At 47.6% G+C, this 20,349-nt stretch overlaps 1 protein-coding gene across 1 annotated transcript; it reads left to right on the forward strand.

The window, feature by feature from the left end:
- The first annotated feature begins 1,541 nt into the window (after nt 1-1,541).
- On the forward strand, nt 1,542-18,646 carry GALE (UDP-galactose-4-epimerase). Its single transcript, XM_081204098.1, has 11 exons — nt 1,542-1,658; nt 10,272-10,398; nt 11,808-11,923; nt 12,892-13,005; nt 13,491-13,667; nt 14,257-14,370; nt 14,480-14,546; nt 15,737-15,822; nt 16,296-16,373; nt 17,595-17,709; nt 18,262-18,646. The coding sequence occupies exons 2-11, from the start codon at nt 10,278-10,280 to the stop codon at nt 18,315-18,317; spliced, it is 1,044 nt and encodes a 347-aa protein (XP_081060224.1). The 5' UTR covers nt 1,542-1,658; nt 10,272-10,277; the 3' UTR covers nt 18,318-18,646.
- The last annotated feature ends 1,703 nt before the right edge of the window (nt 18,647-20,349 follow it).

The following is a 20,349-nucleotide window of genomic DNA, read 5'->3' on the forward strand; positions in this document are numbered from 1 at the left end:
AACCTCGCTGGGGGTGGAACATCCCATTTGTGGGCAAGTCAAGGGCAATGGGGTAACAGGTGTGATTCTTTACTATTTGTTACATCCCAGCTGTGCAAAAGCCAAATCTTTTTACACTCACGCACCCTTCTCAATCCAGGCAAGCAAGAGGCATTATCACAGGTCAAGGAAATGAGATTCCAACCAGGCACAAGCAGTCGAGGAGGGCCTGGAGTAGGACCAGTGTGGAGTATGGCTTGGGGTAGAGTCTGAGGGCCCCATTCAGCCCCTGGGGCCAGGCGTTCCCAACCCCTGTACTTCGAGAATTAAGTACAAGAAGGGAGATATCAGTTCACACATTCGGCCACTAGGGAGCAGTGTGGTCTAAGAAGCAGCCGCTGATACAACGCATCCAGTGAAATTAATTTTTAAATCAGGTAATGCTTGTAATGTGATTTTCCGAAGAGGTAACGGTGTCTCTCCCACTTTTTGAATATAAGCTTATTTTCATGAACAACAGCAAAAAGAATTTTGTTGGGTGGGGCGGAGTCGTGCGGGAGTAAATAGTTATTTGTTCTATTGTTACTTTATGTATTGTATTCATCAATCTTTGCAATAATTGATTCTAAAATGACACATATCTGTATTACGGAAGACATGTTTATTATTCTGCACCTCGATATTCTTATTGAAAGGAGAGGAAAAACAACAGCAACTATGCACTTTGTTGTTGTTGTCTAGTCGTTTAGTTGTGTCTGACTCTTCGTGAACCCATGGACCAGAGCACACCAGGCACTCCTGTCTTCCACTGCCTCCCACAGTTTGGTCAGACTCGTGCTGGTAGCTTTGAGAACACTGTCCAACCATCTCGTCCTCTGTCATCCCCTTCTCCTTGTGCCCTCTATCAGGGTCTTTTCCAGGGAGTCTTCTCTTCTCATGAGGTGGCCAAAGTATTGGAGCCTCAGCTTCACGATCTGTCCTTCCAGTGAGCACTCTGGGCTGATTTCCTTAAGAATGGAGAGGTTTGATCTTCTTGCAGTCCATGGGACTCTCAAGAGTCTCCTCCAGCACCATAATTCAAAAGTATCGATTCTTCGGCAATCAGCCTTCTTTATGGTCCAGCTCTCACTTCCATACATCACTACTGGGAAAACCATAGCTTTAACTATACGGACCTTTGTTGGCAAGGTGCACTTAGGGCATCCTTTCTCAGCCTTGGGTCTCCAGATGTTGGACTACAACTCCCAGCATCCCTCACCGCTGGCCCTGCTGGTTAGAGATGATGGGGTAGCCCAGCTGCATCTGGGGATCCCTTGTTGGAGAAGGCTGCCTCCGAAGCCAAGCAGAGAAGGTGCTCAAGGCCAGTCACAATGCAGCTTGGAGCTGAGCAGGTCTCTGCCTAGCCGATGCCTGGCTGGGAGAAGGACAGCGCCGACTTGTCTATATCCAATGGCTGATGGCTTGGCTGTTTTTGGCTCTTGCCTCTTCCCGTAGCGGGGGGCGGGGACGGGGCGGGAGAAGAGTGACACGTTTCCATGGGGAAGCTGCTGCGTGTCGCCACGCTACGGGCCGGGGCGGGGCCAGGAGGGAACAAGGGAGGAGGGGGACCCAGGAGCTCTTAAAGGAGACGCGCCGAAGAATGCGCCCCTGTTGAATTGGAGGCACTTTCAGAGCTGCTGGTGAGTGTGGGAGTTTGGGAGGCGGTACCGGGCAGTGTGTGTGCATTTTTATATATTTGTGAATGAAATGGAGGGCCCTGGCAATTTGAAACCTCATAGGGAGGAAGATGCTACTGACTGAGGTTTCGATTTAATACATGCCATGCTGTTCGAGGGATGCTGCTCATCCTAAAAGCGGGGTGGGGGAGTTTTTAGGGGGGTTAATAGGATCTCTTGGTGTTCAGCGAGGGAGGTCAGCAGCCCGGGTAGCCTTTGTGCAATCAGGTTGCCACCTTTTCCTGATGGCTCTGCTCGTGTGCCTTTAACAGCAGGCTGGAGTATTAGCAAATGAGCAGCCTTTCCCGGCCTGCTGTACCTCCATGCAAAGGAAAGCCTTCACCTGATCGTTTCCATCATGTGTCCACCTGCTGTGAAACAATACAGCTGTCTCCATTTACTTCCCGATACCTGTCTTAAACCTCTTCAAGGGCAATAACTCAGGGGTGGAGCATCTGCTTTGCACCCAGAAGGTGTTAGGTTCAATCCCTGGCATTTCCAGATAGGGCTGGGGGCTGGCCTGTGCCTGAAACCCTGGAGAGCCACTTTTAGTCAAGGTACACAAGATGCACGAATGATTTGACTCAGTATAGGCAGTTCTCCGTATTCCTACATTTCCTGTTTGCTTTTGGGGTAATTACATTGCAAGAGCTAGTGGAGGGTGAGGGGGGAGGTTAGTCTGCATTCCTATTCTTGCTTTTTCCTGAATCTCCAGAAATTAAATATCCGGTGGCAGAGCTGGCATCTTGCTTCTAGTAGTATGCAAGTAAACACCTGTGTGTTAAAATCAAAGCAAGGCATGTTTATCTGCTGTTTCCACGTGCTGGTCTGGATCACTTCAAACTGTGGACAGTCCATTATATTTATAACCGATTGTCGTCGCACCTAATAAAAGACGAACAAATTACTGTACTCAGTGGAAGCTTATGCCATAATAACTTTTGTGCTTTTCCTCTAAAGTTATAACCAGCTAAATGTTGGCTATGGCAGAGGGCAGGGTACAGTGCCTGGGGCACATGCTGTGCATGCAAAAGGTCCAAAGTTCAATGCTCAGCATTTCCAGGTAGACCTGGGAAGCATACCTGCTTGAAACCCTGCAAGGCTTGGCCGAGATGACTGCCAGGATCCGAGATTTGGGAGAAGAAGCAATGGAGGAGGACTGGAAAAAATTTAAGGACTATTTGCAAAAGCTTTATAAGTTATATGAATTATAAGATTTCGCATGATTTTGAAAGGTTAGCCCCAGCAATGAGAGTGGAGGATACATGAAACTAGGCAATACCAGTGAAAGGATTAAATGTTTAAATGTTTAAAAGGATATTGTATTTGTTTTTAGAGTTAATGGATAATAAGTAATTTAAGCTTAAAATGTAATGATTTGAAAGTATAAAAGAAACACATGAAACAAGGTTATAATTTGCCGATAATTTTATTGTTAAGAATGCACTGTGCGGGAGATGTGAGGAAGTCCGATAGAAGACTGAAATAAGCTTTGAAATGATCCATCTTTTTTCTTTTCTTTTCTTGTTGTTTTTGTTTCTTTGTATATCTGACTGTTTATCTTTACCTGGAAAAAATGTAATAAAAAATATTTTTTAAAAAAAAACAACCCTGCAAGGCAGTTACAGTGGTACCTCAGGTAAAGAACTTAATTCCTTCCGGAGGTCTGTTCTTAACCCGAGGTACCACTTTAGCTAATGGGGCCTCCTGCTGCTGCTGCCGCACGATTTCTGTTCACATCCTGAAGCAAAGTTCTTAACCCGAGGTACAATTTCTGGGTTAGCGGAGTCTGTAACCTGAAGCATCTGTAACCTGAAGTGTCTGTAACCAGAGGTACCACTGTAGTTGCCTGTCAGTGTAAAAGACAATAATAAACTAAATAGACCAATAGTCTGACTCTGCAGAAGGCAACTTCCTATGTTTTAGAATAGGAAGTAGTAGGAGAAACCAGTGTGTTGCAGGGAGCCAGGTGTGTTCAGTGTACCCCAATGTTTTCTTTACACAGAGATGCACTTTCCCCATTACATAATCTCTGTAGGTTTCAGATCGCCTAGCATCACATATAGAGGGAAGATTTTGCTTCTCTGCAGTGATGAACTTTTCTGTAAAGGAAAAATTTCCTTCTAGTAGCAGCCAGCATGGAAATATCTGGAGTGTGGACAATGTCCTCAAAGTTGTGTCTATACAAGCTGTTACTCTTGAGTTTGGCATATTAATACATTGTAACAGATTACTAAAGGGTTTGTTAGATTAGAGGATGCTGTTGTTGTTGAAGCAATGTGGTTCTCATGTCTTTTCTTTCATTAAAATTGATGTACTTGGGATTAAGCCCCTTGCTGCACGTGACTTGTGCTGGGAGTATATTGCGGTTTGATGGCTGTTTGGGGTGATATTAAGGTGTGTGGCAAAACATTTCCTATCCCCCTGAGGCTACACCTGTGTGCTTTGTTTGGAATGCAAGTTCTTTTTTTAAAAATTGTTTTTATTAAAGAATTTCTTGGATCACAAATATGTTTTCAGATCATAAAGTCTTTTTTTTTACAGATCGTTTTTATTCTATGTGAAATTTGAATGCTGTATACAGTATATGGTGTGGGGGGGGAGAGATGGGGAGAGAAGGGGGTAGTAAATATTCATTCTTTTACATAGTGTATGTGTGATGTTTTTGGAACGTAAGTTCTATACAGGATATGTTTCATGTTATACTCACTTTTCCCTTGTATTTGAAATTGAACCATAAAATAAAAAAAATCAAAGATATCATATTGAAGTCATTCTTGGCATTGTAACCTGTGGCCCTCCAGATGTTGTTGGACTCCAGCTCCCATCAGCCTCAGCCCGCATGGCCAAAGGTGAAGGATGATGGGAGCTGGAGTCTTAACAGTTTCCCCACCCCTGCCCTTTCGTTGTCAGGAAGGTTTGGTGCACTTTCAACTTTATCCCAGACTGAGCTTTCACATACAGAACTGGGTGAGTGAGTGCCACTGAGAAATGAGCAAGTTGGACGTGCATAGCTCCATCCCTTCATCTTCATATTCTTGCATCATGTTGGTGTGATACTATGGCCAACAAAGACTTTGCACATCATGCTGAGCCAAGCCATGGATTAGCACAAATGCATGGGCTGTGGGAGAGGAGATTGAGGTCACTTTGCTCCCTGCCAGTCAATCTGTAGATGTGCCAGGACAAGCTACTGTTTGCCTTACTTAGCATGTTATCTGAAACAGAGCTGGTGGTTTGAACCTATGGTTTACAGCTCATGGTTAGTCCAGGAGAGCTAAACCATGAGCCTGGGTTCAGACAACATGTCAAGCCAAACCATGGCTTGTCTTTTTGGTTAACTAATTACCAGCACTGCATAGCTGCCTTGAAGATAAGGGAAGTGGTTGAAATTTCCCTCTGGTGCTATTTCCTTGATCGAAATATTTGCCCCTGCCCCTGCCCCCTCCAGCATACAGGTTTCAGAACAAATAGTGGTTGGAAGGGGGAGATTTCAGATTAAGGAAAAGACACCCCTTCAGCGATGCAGATGCTGTGAGCTGCGAGCATGCTTGTAACCCAGGATAAATGTTGGCTCTTGCCAGTTAATAAACGGAAGCTGTACAAGGTTTATTAATGATATGACAGAAGATTTTTCTGGTCATTACAAGAATAAAGAAATTTTCTAGACATGTCTCCACAATCTGGTTTAAAGCAATTTGTACCTGTCAAAATTCACAGACATGCCAATAAAGACCTGTATGTATTATACATGCTTTTGTGTTCCTGCTAGTTGATCTACTACCTGGATTTCTGCATCTTGCCCATCACAGTGTCTCTTTCTGTTGTTTGTACAAGGTCTGACTCAAATCAGCTTTCTTCCTGCTTCTCCTACAGTTGTTGACAGTTTGTGGTTCTTCTCACATAACTGAGTCACCTTAACTTGTCCTCATTCATTGGGCTGTTAGAGTTGCACTCAAATTGTGGAAGAGAGGGCTGTGTGTACTCAAGGTACAGTGGTGCCCCGCAAGACGAAATTAATTCGTTCCGCAATTTTTGTCGTCTAGCGAATTTTTCGTCTTGCGAATCACGAAATCCCATAGGAATGCATTGAAAATCAATTAATGCGTTCCTATGGTCAAAAAAAGTCGAAACAAAGCCAAATTTGGTACAACAACAGTTTATTAACTGCTCTTTAAAGTCACACATACTGTAAAGAGCAGTTCAAAAATTGAAGGGAAAATAAATTAACTTTATAAACAAAACATGTCTTTGTTTTTAGACAAAGGAAACAAAGCCGCGAGATGTTTTCGTCTTGCGAAGCAAGCCCATAGGGAAATTTCATCTTGCGAGGCAAATTGAAAACGCAAAAACCTTTCGTCTAGCGAGTTTTTTGTCTTGCGAGGCATTCGTCTTGCGAGGTACCACTGTATGCCAGCAGAGCCAGATGGTCTTGGTGTGGCACTGCTGGTGTAGCTACAGTACAGCTTGTATGCCTACCACCTTCTAAAGTCTCCTCTGAACCAACCTGGACCCAGTGAGTGTCATCTGAAGCCCTTAATCGTGTGTTCCTTCCTCAGGATGTCCAAGGGTGGCAACACAAGACCAGGTCTTTTCTGTGGTGGCTCCCAGCTTGTGGAATGCTTTCTCCAGGGATGCTTGCCTGGCACCATCATTACATAGCTTAGAAAAACATTTGGCTGTTAATTATCTGTGGTCTCCTTGATAGAATCACCCTTTTGATATTGCTTCAAATGTTTTCCTTTTATGCTGGTTTTACTGTACAGTGGTACCTCAGGTAACATACGCTTCAGGTTACAGACTCCGCTAACCCAGAAATAGTGCTTCTGGTTAAGAACTTTGCTTCAGGATGAGAACAGAAATCATGCTCTGGCGGCACAGCAGCAGCAGGAGGCCCCATTAGCTAAAGTGGTGCTTCAGGTTAAGAACAGTTTCAGGTTAAGAATGGACCTCCGGAACAAATTAAGTACTTAACCCGAGGTACCACTGTATGTGTTTCTTTGCTTATATACCGTAAGTTGCTTTGAGTTACCTTGGTAAAAAAAGGTGACCGATACATCTAATTAATAATAATATGAAAAGTCCATGCCTGAATCCATCTACTATTCTAATGATTACTGTTTAGGAGAGTCTAATTATCATAGAATTGTAGAGTTGGAGGAGACCCCAAGTTCAGCCTCCTGCAATCCAGGAATTACAGATAAAGAATCCCTGAAAGATGGCTAGTCAACCTCTGTTAAAAAACCCCCAGTGAAGGAGAGTCCTTCAGATATTTGAAGATGGCTATCATCACTTCTCGGCCTTCTCTCCTCCAGGCTAAACTTACCCAACTCTCTCAGCCGTTCCTCCTAAGGCTTTATTTCCACTTGCAAGTATCTGGCCTGCCCAGGTGAGTTCCAGTCCATTATGCCACTCCCCCTTTTATCTCTGACCAGGAACTGTGTGACTTTGGTGTCTCCATATCCTGTTCTCTGAAGCAGGTTGGCTCCCAGCCATGTAACTGACTCTGCACACCCACAGGGTGTGACTGTGTTTCAACATACCTGCAATGGGGGCCAGAAAGTAGATTGAACTGGCACGGAGCTTAATTCTCTTGTTCCCTGCAAAAGCAGCAATGCAGGAATTGAGCCAGCAACATTTTAACCTCCCTGCTCCTGAAAAAACAACAACAACCACCAGCAAGTGTAGCTTTTCCAGACATAAAGATACACAGAAATGGGGAAAGCTTTCTCTGTTACATTTGTGCTTTTCAGGCTGTTGTTAAAGGCGCAGGAGCAGAACCTGTCAACATATTTTTAAAAGTTGGCTAATATGGAGGGTGCTGGGAACTGCACGGTTGTCGGAAGCACAGTATATCCATTGCCTGTCTTGGCAATCAAAGCTTAAACGTTAATCACCCTGCAGCAAAGGTTGCAGATTATAAAGCAGAAACGGATTGAAAACATGGTTTTGGGCGGAGGCGCAAGTGAGGTTACGCCAGGGCAGTCCCAGAAGGGGCTAAGCAGATGGTCTGTTCAGCCAGGAGAAATGGCAGGGGGGAGGCATCATAGCTGCTGGCTATCACCAGGGCTTCTGTTTTGGCTAATCATGATTTAAAATACTAAAATTAATAATCCAAATACTATATTGGATCAAATGTTCTTGCAGGAGCGCCAAAGTCCATACAACTGCTTTATTATGGTGTGAAAATGGGCCTGAGGCCCTGGAAGAAGCTCATATGCTGAGTTTGTCATAGGAGCTTATGAACATGGGAAGCTGGTCCTTCTTGCAACTAGCAGTGGCTCTGCAGGGTTTTGTATGGGGGTCTGTCCCACTTGGAGAAGCTGGGGATTGAACCTGGGATTGTTGGCATGCAAAGGTGCTCAATCGCTGAACTGCAGTTCTTTTTGCCAGCCATAGTCACGCCATAGTCATTTGCCAGCCATTTCCTCACGCCTGTTCCTTTTTCTCTTTTAGGAAGTGGTGGGGATTTTGTGGCGGATGCCTTTGTAAGAGTTGTTAATGGGCATCAGATGTACACTTGGGTCCTTCGTATTTCCTCTGCTGGGTGTCTAAACCAGCCTTTTCTCAACCAGGTGCTCTCCTCCAGATGATCTGGGTTCCATCAGCCTAGCCTAAAGCATCTGGAGAGAACGAGGTTAAGGGAGGCTGGCCTGGACATTAGGCATGTTTCTGGTTTCAGATTGTCATGCTCTGCATCTCTTCCATGACCTTGTTCTCACCTTGTTTTTAGTTTAGTTTTTAATCGTTCATTTCCATAGTGGTATCAGCACTTTACAATGTATAAGTCATTGCCCCCATGGCATTTCCAATCTGTAATTTGACTCAGTGGGCAGCAGATGCAACAGAGGAAGGGAGGAAATGGGGATAAAATATGTACAGTATCCCTTTCAGTTGCATGTGGCTTCAGTAGGATATTGGGGTGGGGTTGTGCCAAAGATTTCACAAAAATGATGGGGGTGGGTTTTGAAGGGGGAGAGGTGGTATCAGGCTGGCATTGTAGGAGGCAGTTTCTAACAGACAGAGGAAGAATGAAATCTTTTGAGAAAACGTTTGGTTGGTTGAGGGTGGTGGAACTGAAGGAGGGAAGATCACGGACAAGGGTTTATTGAATACTATGAGCCGTGGGATGAGGAGGGGGCAAGGCCAAGAAGGGCTTTGAAGCTAAGGACAGGGTGCTCTTGCTGGATCCAGAAATAGACAGAGACCCAATGTGTTCCCATTTTGCAGATGAAGACAACTGAGGCTCTGGGGTAATCTGGCCCAAGCTGCTCAGGAGCATGCCTGAGGCTCAATTTGAACCTTAGTCCAAGGCTAACAGCCCAGCCACATCTCTGCGATTATTTTTCCCCAACATGAATGCTTTTCTCTGTGTATGTGTGTTTGGATATTCTTTCCGTTGGCCTTTGGAGTGAGCCCAGTTTGTCTAGTTGGCTTAGTCTTCTCAGCTGCTACTCTGAGGGCTTCTATTCCAAGCAAGACGCTGAACCTTGCCAGCTCAAGAAGACTAAAAGCTTGTCTGTTCTCTGGGGAAAAAAATGTCCATTTGGGAGGATGAAACACCCGCCCACCCCTTCCTGCTCCAGCCCCGCCTTTCTCTCCAGGGAGCAGAAGGACAGAAACCTCTTTCAGTGGGCAGAAAGGTGGGGCTGACCCATGTGTCTGTTGACTGCGAAGAGGCTCACATGCCCAGAGGTGTGCTTTTGGGCAGCTGTCCTGTGGTGTTGGCAACCCACTCTTTGGTTCTTGGGCAAAACAGGGTGGATCTCAACAAAGTGACTCATTGCCCTGGTCAAAGTCCAACTCCCCCTCCCCCCCAGTGGTTGATCCTGTCCTCTCCCATATGACTATATTTTCGCCACTCGCACGAACTGCAAGTTTCTTTGGTCCCTGGCTAAGAACAGTGTTGGTTCTGTATAGCATCTACCCTCCAGAGGACCCCAAAGGAGTGGGAAATAGATGATGAAGTAAATGTTGCAATTTACTCCAAATTGCATTGAGGTGGAGGGAAGTTGTGGGAAGGAAGGAGGCAGGCTTGGAGGGGGTTTCATCCTGTGGCATTAATGTCACATCTTCAGAGAAGATAACACTCCCCTATTTCTGTTTAGCATGCAAAGGGCGCCCAAAGGCATCATGGTTCTCTTCACAACAACCCTGCCCTGTCTTAGCGCAGTTTTAGTGTCCTGAGTACCTAATCACCACTGGAAGCCCATCTTCTGAAACATCACCAGGCGCGGTCTGATTTCCAAGCCTGCCGTTGCAGTCTTAAAGACTGGAAACTTGCTATGTTCCCTTATTAAATATGAGCCAAAACTCTCAGGTTGCTGACTTCTGGACCTGAAAAGAATGTCACAACTTCCCCAGTGCAGTCGTGATATATGAAACCTGTGTGCATTCATGCTGTGCAACACCTGCCTTGACTCAGGCTGGATTTTCGCCTCTTGTGCCATCCAGGCAGATATCAGTTGGGGGCACCTACATCCTTCCTAGGTCCTCCGTGAAAGCTTCTGCAGCCCTGAGGTTCCCATGAAGGCCCCCATCCCTCCTCTCTCAAGCAGCTTCCATGTCCCCTTTCAGGTGACGATGTCGGAAAAGATCCTTGTGACGGGTGGAGCCGGCTACATCGGGAGCCACTGCGTTCTGGAACTGGCTGAGGCTGGCTACACCCCTGTGGTCCTTGACAATTTCCACAATGCCATCCGAGGTAAGGAGGCAGCCAAGGCCAGGGCTGGCAGCAACTGGTTTGATGGGGATTTAGAGAAGGGCCATAGCTCAGTGGTAGGGCACCTGCTTTGGATGCAGAAGGTCCCACGTTCAATCCCTGGCAAAAGAGGCCTGCTAGATCACACCTGATGCTTATCCAGAAGAATGGAGAAGTCCCATCTCCTGAAACCATGGAGAGCCGCTACCATTTCATGAAGACCAGATTTCTTCAACTGTGGGTCCTTTGATTCTGTTGGGACTGCACCTCCCATTATCCCTGGCCATTGGCAAAGGTGGCTGGGGATGATGGGAGTTGTAGTTCAGTAACATCTGGGGACCTGAGGTTGAGCTCTGATGAACTAGATGGACCTGTAGGAATGCAGGAAGCTGCCTTCAGCTGAGCTCAGGCCATTGGTCTATCTAGCTCAGGGTTGTCTACAGTGACTGGCAGCAGCTCCCTAGGAATCCTACCTGGAGATGCCGGGGATTGAACCTGGGACCTTCTGCATGGAAGACAGATGCTCGACCACTGAGCTATGGCCCTTCCAATAGTCCAACTCAGCAAAGGGAGATTCATAACTGAGCAAAGCCCCGTAGGCCAGAAACATTAGCTCCACCCACTGATTTGCAGAGGCAAAGGGCTCTTTAACCCTCTCTTTCCCAGCGTGGCAACACAGGCTTTGGCCTTCCTCTTCCTAGGCCTCCCCATTCACTCACTTGAGATACAGACAAAAGCTCTCCTTTTTTCATCCAACCTCCCCACATGAACAGCAACTGGGTCAGTGGTAGGATTTTGCTTTTCTGCACCTCAGCCAGTCATCTGACCAGGCCACTATTGCTCCACCTGTGGAAGGGATCAAGAGCAGCAACATTGGCTGCACTCACCCATTCACAAAAACAGAGGTTTATTTAACTCTTTTGGACAAGGAGGGGAAACCTCTAGATGTTTGTTGGACTACAGCAACCATCATTCCTTAACCATTGACTATCCTGGCTGGGACTGATAGGAGTTGAAGTCCAACAATTGGGGGGGGGCACAGGTTCCCCATCCCTGCTCTAGGCTGGAACGTGGATGGAAAGTCCCTGAGGGCCAGACCAAGCTCCTGGACCACCAGTTGCCTATTCCAATCCTAAGAAGGGGGTCATAGATCTGGATGTGTGAGTCCTTTCAGTAGTGCTGTTAGGATAATTTAAGTCCTTAGATGGAAACATGTATTTACCTCACAACGTGAACATTAGCCCAGCCGTTCCGTATTTGAGGGTCCCCCAACTGTTTACTCTGCTGAGTGGTGGCCCCTGTGTTTCTGCCCCCCAAAAGGCACCACTAAGTCTTCCTCATTGTAGAGGACAGCAATGATTTGGGAATTGGGTCCACTCTGGCATGGTGTCAAAAACAGTCTTTCTCCCCAGGGGGCAGCACGGTCCCCGAGAGTATTCAGCGGGTGGAGGAGATCGTGGGCAAGAAGATCCCATTCCAGGAACTGGATGTCCTCGATGAGGCAGGTCTCCACAACCTCTTCAAGAAGGTGAGGGCCTGATCCCACAGCTTAATGTTTCCTTCCCCATTACACCTATTGAGATGGGTCAGAGCATCGCCCCCTCTGCCCTGCCAGTGGGGGCACTATTCTGGCTTACTTTTTGCTCTCTGGGTGGCATCAGGGCCTCCTCAGTGGTGGTCCCCTAGATCTCCTGTCTTCACTGTCTTGGACTACACTTTGGGCTGGCAGGAAAGGGGTTCCATCTCTCTTCCCTCTGTTGTCTGCTCACCCCCCTCCCTCCCCACAGCATTCCTTTCAGCCTCTGGGGAGATTTTATTGTTCCCAATGTGCGTGCATCTTTGTGTTGCTGCCATGCTGCTCCCCCAACACCCCTGCTGTGTTTATTTCTGGCCCATTTATTTATTTATTTTGTATACCGCCATTCACCTGAAGGATCACAGGGTGGTTCGAAACATGATAATTTTGTATTTTGTAAATACATAGTAAAAACAAGAACAAAAAGAAACCAATAGCCCCCTTTCCCACAAACACATGGGATGTCAATTAGCCAAAGGCCTGTTTCTAGAAAAACATTTTCGCCTGGCGCCTAAAGATATGTGGCAAAAGTGCCAGATGTGCCTCCTTGGGCTTTGCTGGGGAGCCACGAGTGACGCCTGTCAATCCCAGAACTCAGAAGTGGCATCTGCACCACTCAGGAGCCACGCAGCCCTGTTGTGGGTTGTGTCAGGCTGGCATTTGGCTCTCCTGCCAGAGATGCAGGACATCTGGCTCTGGTGTGTGTGTGTTTGCAAGCTTGGGCCAAAAGCCCTTTGAAATCAGTACACAAAATGGCGTTTCTCATTAAAAAAAAAGGACCACAGGTGCTTTTTGCCCTCTTCCGGCTTTTCATTAGGGGAACATTTATTTATTTTTTAATGGGCACGTATAAATAGAAAACGTACTGTAGCCTCCGCAGAAGTATTCTTAATGCAGCTCCCCCTTCTGTTTCCCCTCAGCACAATTTCTCTGCCGTGATGCATTTTGCAGGCCTCAAGGCTGTGGGAGAGTCTGTCCAGATGCCGCTGGAATATTACAAAGTGAACCTGACTGGGACCATCCGATTGCTGGAGGTGAGCAGGAACATGGCTTATTCCACCAGGATTTGTAAGGCTTCTTTTATAAGTCTGGGTTTGCGGGAGGATGTCAACTGTAGCAGGCCCATCTTGCGTGTGGCACAGACGCCTGTCAGAGCAGCCCAAAGGTGCTTCCGGCATCACGTGCGACAGGCTTTCCATAGTGTCACTCAAGGCACCATGTTGGCCTGGAGGAAGGCTGGGCAGGGGTTGGATGTGGCCCATCAGTTGGCCCGCCCTGGCCTGGGGAAGTGCTGTTCACCCATCATCAGGGCTTCCTCATGCTCTTGAGGAATCACTTTCAAACAGAACCCCTGCTAAATGGAGCCTGGGTAGCTCAGTGCCCTTCGACCTTTGCTCCCCGACTCTTGTTAGACTCGAGCCATCTCAGTGGTCGGGGATGATGGATGTTGCAGTCCAACAACATCCAGAGACATCTGGAGGAAGAGCACTGAGCTTAGGTTGTCTGCATTCCTCCGCAGGCCATGAAAGAGCATGGGGTCAAAAACATTGTGTTCAGCAGCTCAGCCACGGTATACGGCGACCCGGCCTACCTCCCCCTTGACGAAAACCACCCTGTGGGAGGCTGCACAAACCCTTACGGGAAATCCAAGTATTTCATCGAGGAGATGATCCGAGACTTGTGCAAAGCAGAGCCGGTGAGTGAGCAACATACCACACTACTAACCCCCTTATCACGCAGGGGTACAATTGTCCTCAGCAGTATTTTCTGGGGTTTTTTCTTCTAAAATAATCTTTATTGTCATTTTTGCAAAAACTCAGATAGCATTAATTTTATTTAATTACTTCTGGAACTAATGGAAAGAAAGGCATATATTAAGAATCCACAAGTACATGGCCTTATAATACCAGCATAAGCCTATCCATTTAGCTTAGTTTATCTGCCCCAGTATATAAAAACATATATTTAAAATATAATTGACATAAGCCAGAGATTGGTTACAAGTAATTCCATATAAATGAATTGTGTCTGGGCATATAATATTTAAGTGGATCATTGATCCATGACCACCAAACAGTGGCCAGATCCTCAGAAGTGGCTTTACCTCTTTGTACCTTTGAGTGACATGTTACTTTTTCTGATACCACTACAAATAAAAGCTTTTTATCTCATGCCTCTAAAGTCAGACTTGAGCAAGGCAGAACTGGAAAGCAAGTCCCAGAGTCCTCCATACAGCTCTCCTGGGTGGTATTTTCTGATCCAATCTCTTGTGCTGCTTCTCTCAGGACTGGAACGCGGTTCTCCTGCGATACTTCAACCCCATTGGAGCCCACGAGTCGGGGAGGATTGGTGAGGACCCCCAGGGCACCCCAAACAACCTGATGCCCTACGTTGCTCAGGTACCCAAGACCCCCCTGAGAGAGTTTGCTTTGCTCCACCTCTTGCACAGCGCGTTTCTCCTGCTAACTCCTGTGCCTTCCTGTCGTTTCTTCCTTCTGTTCACTCCAGGTGGCTGTGGGGCGCCGAGAGTACCTGAGTGTATTTGGGGATGACTATGATACAGTGGATGGGACTGGTGAGTTGCTTGGAATCACCCTAGCTTGAAAGGAAAGATACCTCCACCCCCAAATCTACTTGAAATACGCTGGGCACTGGGAAGTTTGGAGATGTGGAAGCCAGAGTGGTTATGGGCCTCTAACCCTAGTGGTTTATAGAAACATATAGGCACGGGGGTGTTTTCTCTTTTTGTATGTGTTCTAGGGCAAAGATGGGAAAACTTTAAGGGGAACCTTCTGAGGGTCACAGGCCAGTGAAGGGCAGGGCCAGGAACAGCAAACATGGGTGGAGCAATGAACATGAATTGTCCCCTTATAAAGGGATGTGGGTGGCACTGTGGGTTAAACCACAGAGTCTAGGACTTGCCGATCAGAAGATCGGCGGTTCGAATCCCCACAATGGGGTGAGCTCCCGTTGTTCGGTCCCTGCTCCTGCCCACCTAGCAGTTCAAAAGCATGTCAAAGTGCAAGTAGCTAGATAGGTACCACTTCGGCAGGAAGGTAAACAGCATTTCCGTGCGGTGCTCTGGTTCACCAGAAGCGGCTTAGTCATGCTGGCCACATGACCCGGAAGCTGTACACCAGCTCCCTCGGCCAATAAAGCGAGATGAGCGCCGCAACCCCAGAGTCGGCCACGACTGGACCTAATGGTCAGGGGTCCCTTTACCTTTACAATAGGCTAGTTTTGAAACACCCGTCTCTGTCTTCCATCCAGGCAACCAAGAAGCAGAGCACCTTCCAGCCAGGCGAAAGCAGTCTGGTTGCAAGCCATAGCCTGTGAGGGGTGTGGCCTGGGGAGGGTCTCATTCCCAGAGTGCTTTAACAATCCCTCTTCCCTGGGAATTGAAGCCCTGGGAGGGGAATAGGGGGTCTCCTAACAGCTCCCAGCACCCTTGGCAAACCAGAATCTCCATAATTCTTTTTTGGAAGCCCTGTTTAAAATCAGACTTGGCAAATCCACGATCTGCTTGGAAAATCTTCCCTGGGTTGTTCCTTTCATTTCATAGCAGGATAGCGTCTGTATTTATCATCCCTTCTTCTGATGATAAACCAGTTCAGCCTTCGCCATCCTGGTAGCAACTCAGCTAGCTGGGCTGATGGGATCATCTGGAGGCTTTCTGGTTGGCAAAGGTTGAACTAAGTAAGATGTAGGCCTACCCAGAGGGGGTGGCCAGGGTGCTGGCTGATGGGTTTCCTCCTTCTTCTGCAGGCGTCCGGGATTACATCCACGTGGTGGACCTGGCCAAAGGCCACATTGCGGCTTTGAAGAAGCTCAAGGAGAACTGCGGCTGCAAGGTAGGGAAGTGCATAGACTTGGTCAGAAGCACTGCTTCCATCCCTGTTGTGTTCTGCTGGAGCCCACGTCAACTGAGCCTCTGTTACCTGGATTTTGGGAGCATCCTTGCTTGCAGACTCCAGCCACTTCTCCTAATTTGTTCAGGAGACGGGCTCAGTTTAGGCAGGGGTGTGTTCAAAATTTTGTGCCAATAAAGTTCCACCACCCTATATTATTAGGCATACCTCCCGTTTCACGGAATGCTTTTTCCATGAAGACTTTGGCATGGCCCCCTAGTTACTTCCCACAACCTACAGAAACTAAGCTCTAGGGATGTGTACCTGAAAAGTGAATGCATTTCCTTCCTATAGACCCTTCCCTTGTGGTGCAGTTTTTCTTATATTTGTAAGTTCCTCGGGACAGGCGCCTGGAAAGTGCCGCACAGGGCAATAAGGTCGGCAAAGCCTTTGTCACAAGAGTTGCATCTTTGCAGATATACAACCTTGGAACCGGCACTGGCTGCTCAGTCCTGCAAATGGTGAAGGCAATGGAGAAGGCGTCGGGAAGAGAGGTAGAGTATCGGGACAACCTGGGTTCCAGGAGGGGGGATTGAACTCCTGTTAGGGTCTAGGTAAAGGGGACCAGAGAGAGGAAGGCATTGCCAATTGGCCAACCCTCCCTGGGCCCACCACGAAGCAGGAGTCTGGTTCAGCCTTCCCCAACCTGGTGCCCTCCACATTCCAGCAATGCAAAAGCACTTGAGAGTGGAGCAAGGCCAGGAAGGGGAGTGGCCTGGAGAAGTCCTGCATTTTCCCCCTGGACTGGAGGCTCCCCACACATTTTAGCACTTACCAGACCATTGCCAGGCTGTTCTGTTCGCAGTGCTAGTTATGACAGCAAGATCAGGTTGGCTATCAAGCCAGGTCTCCATATATGGCTGATGGGTTGCATCCACTTTTCTGCAGGGCTGGGGAGAACCTGTGGCCTTCTAGATGATGTTGGGAATTGGAATCAAATGACTTGCCACAGGTTCCCACCCCTTCTTTAGGGGCTCATAGGCTATTTAGCCTGTGCTAAAATAATAAATGCCTGCCATACCTGAGGTAGCTTTCAGTATTTTGGGATCCAAAATCTGCCTCCTTTGATATGAGGCAAACATGGCCTCTTGATCTGCAACCCTGTTTAAAAAGAGTTGGCATAAAACTGGGGCTGGAATGTGTACCTTTAAATTTTAATACTGGGACTATAGAGAGGCACATTGCTCCCCTCTGCCAGTGGCACGACCAGCCCACCTACTATGCAGAATGCAGGGTGCTTTTGAGGGGAGCAGCCAACATTTTGGTCTAGGAGCCTCACACTAGAGTAGAGAACGTCAACCAGCGCTTTAGTCTTCTGGAAGGAATGCCATTGTGATTAGGTTGCAGATAATTGAATATTAAGCAGCTTACCAATGATGGCCTTTAAATAAATGAAAAAATGCTCTCCCTAGTGAGGTCCACCTGGCACCATCATTAACATCCTTCCAACTCTCTTCTCCCATGCATTTGATGGCTTATGATAGACATTTTGTTTATTGCTGTTGGCGATTTGCTTCACTGTAATGCGTATTTTTTTCATTTTCATTCTTTGCCTGTGACACTTAATTTGTTATGTCTGAGAGGGTTTTATTTTGTAGTGAGAGACTAATAAATCAAAATTATAGTACTACTAATAGTAATGTGTCTTATCATCTTGGCTGCTGCCCCTGGTCGGTTTCCCTCCACTTAATGACAGGCTGCTGTCTTTGTTCTAGATAAACTACAAGATTGTTGCACGTCGGGAAGGAGACATCGCCTCCTGTTACGCCAACCCTGCCCTAGCTGAACGGGAGCTGGGCTGGAAAGCTGTTTTTGGCCTGGACAAAATGTGTAAGTGGAGCCTCCCCACAGAGGGCCATCTGCCTGCTCCTTTTCTGCCAGCCTTTGCCTCCCCCTTCTTTATTCCTAGGGGCGGAAGCTGGAGAAATAAATGGGTTTCCATTCCCTCCTCCTCATTTCAACCAAGTTGCTTCACTCGCCACTGTTCACCTGGAGTCTCATGGGGTGGGGTGTTGCCTTGACATCTGCATGCAAAGAATCCTGCAGGGTCAGGCCTTCAGCCCAGCTAGCCTAGCATCCTGCTCTCACAGCAGCCCACCAGGTGCCTCAATGGGAAGCCCACAAGCAGGACCTGAGCTCAACAACATCTCTCCCCCTTTGCAATCCCCAACGACTGGTATTCAGAGCTATATGCAGCCTCTGGCACTGGAGGTAGACCATAGCTATCACAACCAGTAGCCATTTTTAGTTTTATCCTCCACGGATTTGTCTAATCTCTCTGCAAATCAAGGAAAGGACCTTCTCCGTAGTGGCACCCACCCCCACAGCGTGGTAGCGAATTCCAGTTTAACTCATTGCCGTTATTCTCTTGCCCCTTTCCAGGTGAGGACTTGTGGAGGTGGCAGTCACAGAACCCCACTGGCTACAGCAAGAACTAGCGCCTGGAAGATGTTGCCTGTCCTCCCCAGTGCGTGGCTGCCATGACCCAAGCACAGTTCCAAGGGCTGTTTTGCGTTTCACTCAGGGAAGATGGTGGTTCCTGCTCGTTCCTCCCCCTGACCTTCTTCTCCCTTTTTGTAAGAGACCAAATAGACTCAGGAAGGGGAAGATTATCTTGGCCTTTTGCTGTACCCATTTCTTTAACTCTCTTGTGCCTTCTCCCTGAACCTTCTCTGCCAGCCAGGTTGGTACCAAACAGGGAGCAAGGAACTCTGACCCTCCCATTGAGTGGGAAGACTGACAAATAAAAAGTGTCAATGGGAGCCCATGGAGGATGTCGAGCTCCCCTCACTGGGGACAAACTTGGTTTCTTTGGTTTTAAAGAGTCCACCCTCTGCTGCCAGGTTCTTGAGATGTCCTGATGGATGCAGGCTGCTCCATGAGGTTCTGAGCTGGGGGAAGAGGCTGCATGGAGGTACAAGTGTTAAAATGTAGTTGGAAAACGACAGCTAGGTCCATGGAGCCTTGTCGTTTGCTCCCTGGCTTCCCATTTCTAAATTGTAATGCCTTCTGTAAATCAGAGGTGGGGAATCTGTGGCCCTTTGGATGTGGCTGCACTACAGCTCATCATCATCCTGGACCACTGGCTGTGCTGGGATTTAGCCGTCCAGCAGGTTCACCAATACTGATGTGACAAAGCAGTAGTAGGAGAGTACACCAACTCTTTGGCAGGTGAACTTTCAGGCTTATAGTTTGGTGCAGCTTTGAGGCCATGCTAGGTCAAGTGACCCTTTGCAGGGTGGTCCACAGACTGCCAGGCGTCACTGAGGCCGTGAGGCTGGGATGAAAATCAAGAGAGGAGAAAGAGGGGCATCAGTTCCGAGGGCATGTCTACCACTGTGGGAAAATGTGCTTTTCAGATTAGATCAAGGGGTGCCCCCCAGAAAGCTTTGGACAGCAACTCCTATCATTCCCGAGTATCGGCTGTGCTGCCTGGAGCTGAATGGAGTTGTAGTCCACAACAGCTGGATGCCACCAGGATAGGGAAATCTGGTTTGCACTGTTACTCTTCAACAGGGCAAGGGGCTGCTCCTAAGCAAACTTGGAGGGGACAAATACTGCAGCTGAATAGGAATGTAGTAACCTTTTGAAGTATCTTCTAGCAGGCAGAGGCTAAGCAAACGGTCGCTGTAAAGGTCACACCCAAACTATAATTAATGCTGGCTTTAGGGCTGTAGCTGCAGTGGATGCGGAAGGAGGTGGAATCCCAGTGTGAACTGCACTAGATAATGAGGCAAATAGCTGACCTCTCATTAAGCATAATTGCGCTTGTGTAGCCCCATAAAAACCAGAATCCAGAGAGTCCTGTAAAATTCAGAGCTGGCCACAATATTGCTATTCCTCTTCCCCTGGGGTGAAGATGAGTGCCAAGGACTCACAGAATGCCCCTTTCTTGCAGAGTTTTGGTGAGAAGCGGGCCGTTCCGGTGGCAGTGGAAGTGAGGGGCAGGCAGTGTATGGTGGTGGAGCAGGGCAGGGGACAGCACATTCACGTTTTACTTCAGGTGCGCCACAGAATGGGCCACTCCTAGTTCATTGAGCTTAGGCTGTGTGGCATAGGGGCCAGATCCCTAACCGGAGGGGGGGGAGCACTTCCTAAGCTCCTTTTTGGTGTTCATTGTAACTGTGTCAGTTGATGCAAAAATCCGTTCATTTATTTGGTCAAGTAGAGACACAGGCTGTGGTCAGCCTGGAAACTCAAAAGCCTAGTCTTGCACCAGCTAGCTCAGCTCACCATCACACTTGGATTTCTTTGCAATTGCCCTCCTGCAATGCCTGATGATCAGTGTACCATCCCTACTACCAGAGATCAGCCTTCCTCTTTCTATATTTTAATGTATTCTGAGGCAGGACATGTTTTCCTAAACCAGCCACATTTCTTGCCCCCGTTGGAACCAATTATTTTGGCCTCTCTAGTGATCATCCACCACAAGTTTATAAGTAGCAATCTCTGAAGCATTATGAAATTTTT

This window comes from Podarcis bocagei (genome assembly GCF_964188305.1).
Source record: "Podarcis bocagei genome assembly, chromosome: 7".
NCBI classification, from domain to species: Eukaryota; Metazoa; Chordata; class Lepidosauria; order Squamata; family Lacertidae; genus Podarcis; species Podarcis bocagei.

What these genes read in the sequence shown, in the direction of transcription:
- GALE (XM_081204098.1), top strand. Translation starts at nt 10,278, where the DNA reads ATGTCGGAAAAGATCCTTGTGACGGGTGGAGCCGGCTACATCGGGAGC. An exon ending in TCCACAACCTCTTCAAGAAG is followed by an intron (nt 11,924 to 12,891) that starts GTGAGGGCCTGA and finishes GTTTCCCCTCAG; the next exon opens with CACAATTTCTCTGCCGTGAT. An exon ending in GGACCATCCGATTGCTGGAG is followed by an intron (nt 13,006 to 13,490) that starts GTGAGCAGGAAC and finishes ATTCCTCCGCAG; the next exon opens with GCCATGAAAGAGCATGGGGT.